This window comes from Bison bison, unplaced genomic scaffold (assembly GCF_000754665.1).
Source record: "Bison bison bison isolate TAMUID 2011002044 unplaced genomic scaffold, Bison_UMD1.0 scf7180017864117, whole genome shotgun sequence".
Taxonomy (NCBI): domain Eukaryota; kingdom Metazoa; phylum Chordata; class Mammalia; order Artiodactyla; family Bovidae; genus Bison; species Bison bison.
Window position 1 is genome coordinate 137708 of NW_011494689.1, and position 5967 is coordinate 143674.

The following is a 5967-nucleotide window of genomic DNA, read 5'->3' on the forward strand; positions in this document are numbered from 1 at the left end:
AGAATCCCAGGGATGGGGGAGCCTGGTGGGCTGCCGTCTATGGGGTCGCACAGAGTCGGACACGACTGAAGCGACTTAGCAGCAGCAGCAGCAGCAGGGACTGGGCTGAAGAGAATGGGAAGTGTGGTAACAGAACATAAAAAGGGGAATGAAGCCAAGAGGAGACATGGACGTTTGACCACAAGAAAACCTGAGGAAATAAGGGAAAGAATATCAATAGGGTTAGAAATACAGAGAAATGATAAGAAGCATGTATCAAAGGGTCCAGAGAAAGAATGGAAGGTTAAACAAGAGTTCTCTCTGGGTTTCATAAGCCCAGAAGGATTGAGTGGCTCCACCTTTCCTTGCCAACAACAATGTTAGAGCTGAGGGGCAGGAGGAATTCTTAGAATTCCACACACAAATCCTCTCAAAAAGGTCTGGGCATGAAAGCAATCTCTGGTTCTCCTTACTGTCCAGGTAAGGGCTGGTGGGAGACACTCACATAAGCTGAATCAGCATCATCATCAGAATGCCCCTCACTCTTTGTCCTGTTCTAGGGAGAAAAAAGCACAAATTAGATGAGGGAAAGCAGCTCAGCTTCCTGTTCTATGCCGTTGGCTCTACCACTTTCCTTCAAGGCCAATCTGACCTGTTTCCATCACTCCACACAATAGCCATCATCTTCCTCGTGGTTCCTTCTGTCCTTGACCTTGTCACTTCCCCCTCTTTCTTCCCCTCGTTCTGTTCATCATTCTGGCCTCGCAGCCTTGGAGGTCTGCCACTCACCTGTATCACCAAGTTCTGGATCTCTGATTTAATCGCCTCCAAGGCTTCAGCAGTCATGTGCATGAACCCTGCTCCCAGGAAAACACCAGCGGACGTGCAGCCCAGGAAACTGAGAACCCGGCGGTGACAACCTAATTAAAAGCAGGAGTTACAATCCAGTTGGCAAAGAGGAGATAAGAAGAAGGTGACTAAGGAGCCACAGGCAGCACTCAGTGTCCGAAGACTGGGGATGATGAGAGAATCAGAGCAAGATATCAGGACAGGGTAACAAGGCTGAAGTCAGACTTAGGTTGTGGGGACAAAGATGTGATAGGGCTGTACCTGTGGCTGTAGTAGTCTGGAACCACTTGAAGCAGATGGGAATAAGGCCACAGACCAAAGTGAGCACCAGCAGGGCAAATAGGCAGCCAATTTTTGTTCCTAGTAGTGGTTCCATCCTTGTGGTACAGCGTTAGTAGAGGCTCAGAAAGACAAGTGGAGTTATAGTCTTTGGAGCAGGAGGGGTGTCTCAGGTGGTCAGAGCTGGAGTGTTCACCCTCCTGAGTTTCAGGAGGCTATCAAGAATCCTCTTTCTGGTCTATGTTGCCTCTTCTTGTGTAGCCTTACATAGGAAGCTTGCCCAACCCCGGTTTCTCGCTCTTCCCCTACATGCAGGCCCCTCCCCTGGCTGACGCCTTCCTGAATTTAGAAACCAGAAACTCCAGACTCTCTGCCAGGCATGGCCTGGTGCAGTGTCTTCTCCTCCTCTTCAATGCTGTGACTAATCCAGGGGCTGTCGAGTCTTAGTTCTGGCTTGGGGCTGTTCTAATCCAGAGTGTGTATAGTAGCTCTCCCCATCTGTTTTGTCCTGGGGACAATCTGATCTTGCCTCACTCAGGACATTTGATCTAAGCCTTTCATACCCTGTCTACTCCGCCTCAAGTCCTTTAGGTTGCTCTGTTGATACCTGAACTGCATCCTTTCAAAGGGGATTTGGGGCCACTTGGGATAAGAAGGAGAGAAGGAAACGGCACTCCACTCCAGTACTCTTGCCTGGAAAATCCCATGGAGAGAGAAACCTGGTGGGCTACAGTCCATGGGGTCGCTGAGAGTCAGACACGACTGAGCGACTTCACTTTCTCTTTTTACTTTCATGCATTGGAGAAGGAAATGGCAACCCACTCCAGTGTTCTTGCTTGGAGAATCCCAGGGACGGAGGAGCCTGGTGGGCTGCCGTCTGTGGGGTCACACAGAGTTGGACACGACTGAAGTGACTTAGCATCAGCAGCAGCAGCAGGAATAAAGAGGTGGGGCTGGCAAGTAGAGCTGCCACCACTCTGTGAGAACTAGTAGAGGAGGGGACTTCCCTATCCTGTCACTCTAGAGAAATAGCTCCAGGCATGGAAATGTCTAGAAGGAAGTTGAGATTTCTAGTATTACAACAGTGATACTGTTACAACTTTTGACTATGCCTTTTTCCTGATATAAATTATAGAAAAGGGTACGAGAGTTTTAAGATGAAGAAAGTTGCTCTAGTTCTGAAACAGCAAGGCTTAGAGGAAAACAGAAACGAACCAGGTATACTGAAGGCTCCTGCCTGGACATGTAAAGATGGAGATGGAACATTGAGGCCTGAGGGGAACCGACTCTTGAGGCAAATGTGTATGGGGTTAACTATGAGTGAGTTGAGAAAGTTGAAAGGGGAGAAGGCAGAAAAAAATAGAAGCCAAGCAGCTGTTGATTACCCTGTTCAGGTGGACTGCCTAACAATCCTGAGACCTGTTAAGCCAGTTCTCAGGAAGCTGGGGGTGACTTTCCCCATCCCCCCTCCCCCCATTATCTGGTGGAAGCAGCAGGATTCTTCCAGGACAGGATGAGCTGGAGACTTATGTGGGGACCACTGAAAATCTGAGGATTCTCTTCATTATAGGATAGGCCATGACAACAGACCTCTCTACCTTTTAAGAAATCGCAAGATTCCTTTCCATTCTTTGAAAACTTTTTATTATTATTAAAGCTTCAAGTGAACACAGGTATATAGGGGTACTGTTGCTGAAACTCATCTCTGTTCACCAGAGTGAACAGAAACATAAAGACAGTTTTGGGTGAAGTATAAAAGAGTAGTTTTTTTTATTGTGCCAGGCAAAGGAGGCCACTGCAGGTTAATGTCCTACAGACTGTGCCTTCCCTCGAAAGAGAACAGCAAGGGGTCTTATAGTTTGAGGGTGGAAACCAGGACCATAGATAAGGATCAGGGTAGATCAAGCTTGCATTCTTCACTTCAGAAATTTTCAAAATTGTCACAGTTGGTGTTAGGTGCTCCTGGGACTGATTCTGGTGGTCCTTGAGATGATCACACCACGCATGACCTTTCTTTCTGGAATGAATGATGCTCACAAGGGAAGGGAGTTTTAGGGAGTGTTTTCTTGGAGAAGTAAACACCAGGTGCACAGCACAATTCTGGCTAGAAGGCAATCATTTGAGAAGTGCAATTAAGAAAGAAAAGCAGCTGTGAGAGTGTTGCAGTCTTTTACAGACCGGGACCTGGGGACTGGAGTTGACGAAAAGAAAGAGAGAAAAAGAGAGAAAGAGCAATATCCCTTGGGTTACGTGGAAAACCAATAAAGCCCATACACAGGACTTGTACCACTCACGAAGGCACAGGGCGTCCTCTCAAGGAGGTCAGAAAGCCCGGGTGAGAAAGTGAGCTCAGTAGGTTTCCATGCTCTGAAGAAGTAGCCGGAGATAGAAAGAAGGACGCAGGGGACCCAAGTCTCTAGTGAAACAAGGGTATTTTATTAGCATGCTTATAAGAAATGCATGCTTATATATCTTCAGTAAAATGATTACTCAGCCATTAAAAAGAATGAAATTCCACCAGTTGGAAGGATAGTCTAATAAGTACAAGGTTGCTGAAGAGAGTCACTGAAGGGAGTCACTTGAAGGGAATCCAAGCAGGTGCTCTTTCCCATGATCTCAGTCCTGAGAACTGCATGCAGCTCTACTCGTTCCTGTATCCCAGGAACTGATAAGGAACAGACAGTCCTTGAGAAACGGCACACAAAGGAAGAAAATGCAACATATTGGATCCCTTAAAGTTGACCGTGCCCTGACAATTCCTTTTTTAATTTTTTCATAATTCGGGGTGACTGTAGATACTTTAGTGAAAAAGACCCTGACGAAATGAGTTTGTTTAGTTTGAACAATTTTAGTTGAAAGGCATTGGTATACTACAAATATAACCATCAGGATAATTATCAGTGTCATAGCTCCAGATCCAATACTATGTATAATGCTTTGAAATCATCCTCGAGGGTCTAGCCCAGATAATTAATCAGCTAGCTGTTCAGCTAAGATTTCCAGATTTTTGAAAGCGGGTAGACTGTTAGAGAAAGTTTCAAAGATTTCTTTTGGTAATAATTGTACATTTAAGGAAGCATTATCATGTAAGTCTTGCAAATGAAATTTGATTTGTTCCCAATTGTAGGCACTATAGTTGAACCGAACAGGGGTCATACAAAATTGAGTAGAATTTCAGTTATATTTTAGTATAGCTTGTTTTTGCAAATCTATTAATTGATCTTCAACCTATTGGATGGCTATTTTTATTTCTTGTATTTCATCTTGAATTTCCTCATTTACCTGAGTCTGAATGGTCCACATAGTATGAGCATCTTTGGTCCAATTTTGAATAAAGTTGTGTGTTTGAATTGAGGTTTGTAAAGCAATGCCTGCAACAGCGGCAGTAGTGCAAATGGCCATTAATCCCCAAATGCCAAGAATTAACCATCCAATGAATTGTTTAGATCATCGAAGTGATTTAGTAAGTAGCTGGGAGGCAAATCCTGCCATGGGACCCTCTTCCCAGGGTCATTGGAGATCTATTGGCAACCATAGATTACGTCACAAATGAAGAATCAAAAGGGATTCATTTTTCAAAGAGACAGAGGAATTAAAACAAGCATATAATTTGCAATCTATACAAGGCACAAAACATAAAGTCTTATTAAACTGCAAGTTCCCTATAGCTATAACAAAAGGAAGGGGAACACAAGCTTGTATGAAATATGAATGATTATAATGAAAGGAATAGTTACTATGACTATGACTGGTCCCCATAAAATATCCAGTCCAAGTTCCAAGTTCTTTGGTGCTTGTGGCAAGTTTCCAGATGTCCCATTGTTCAGGCCCAATCCGTTTATTGAGGATGATTCGAGGTCGAGGGGGTGCCATTCCACCGTCAAGCCACCCAAGGGTCCTTTGTTAATACAATGAAGTCCATTGTAGTATTAATAACCTTTTATGCTACTTGAGTAGTATAATCATATACAGTGGTGTTAATATCATCTGAGCAGTTAGACAACTACATACCATGGGGTCCCCAATAATCAATGGTGTTCAGTTCAGTTCAGTTTAGTCACTCAGTCGTGTCTGACTCTTTGCAACCCTATGAATCACAGCATGCCAGGCCTCCCTGTCCATCACCAACTCCCGGAGTTCACTCAGACTCATGTCCATCGAGTCAGTGATGCCATCCAGCCGTCTCATCCTCTGTCGTCCCCTTCTCCTCCTGCTCCCAGTCCCTCCCAGCATCAGAGTCTTTTCCAATGAGTCAACTCTTCGCATGAGGTGGCCAAAGTACTGGAGTTTCAGCTTTAGCATCATTCCTTCCAAAGAACACCCAGGGCTGATGTCCTTTAGAATGGACTGGTTGGATCTCCTTGCAGTCCAAGGGACTCTCAAGAGTCTTTTCCAACACCACAGTTCAAAAGCATCAATTCTTCGGTGCTCAGCTTTCTTCACAGTCCAACTCTCACATCCATACATGACCACTGGAAAAACCATAGCCTTGACTAGACGGACCTTTGTTAGCAAAGTAATGTCTCTGCTTTTGAATATGCTATCTAGTTGGTCATAACTTTCCTTCCAAGCAGTAAGCGTCTTTTAATTTCATGGCTGCAGTCACCATCTGTAGTGATTTTGGAGCCCAGAAAAATAAAGTCTGACACTGTTTTCACTGTTATCCCATCTATTTCCCATGAAGTGATGGGACCAGATGCCATGATCATTTTCTGAATGTTGAGCTTTAAGCCAACTTTTTCACTCTCCTCTTTCACTTTCATCAAGAGGCTTTTTAGTTCCTCTTCACTTTCTGCCATAAGGGTGGTGTCATCTGCATATCTGAGGTTATTGATATTCTCCTGGCAATTCTTTTTTTTT

At 44.5% G+C, this 5967-nt stretch overlaps 1 protein-coding gene across 1 annotated transcript in view; it reads right to left on the reverse strand.

The window, feature by feature from the left end:
• SLC39A2 (solute carrier family 39 (zinc transporter), member 2) overlaps positions 1–1533 on the reverse strand; it is a 3040-nt gene extending 1507 nt beyond the window's left edge. The window contains exons 1-3 of the mRNA XM_010839426.1: positions 1090–1533; positions 769–899; positions 485–535 (exon numbers count right to left, since the gene is read on the reverse strand). Of these exons, the coding sequence (XP_010837728.1) occupies positions 485–535; positions 769–899; positions 1090–1204 (297 nt within the window). The 5' untranslated portion in view covers positions 1205–1533. The remainder of the gene's footprint in view (positions 1–484; positions 536–768; positions 900–1089) is intronic.
• Between the last annotated feature and the right edge of the window lie 4434 nt (positions 1534–5967).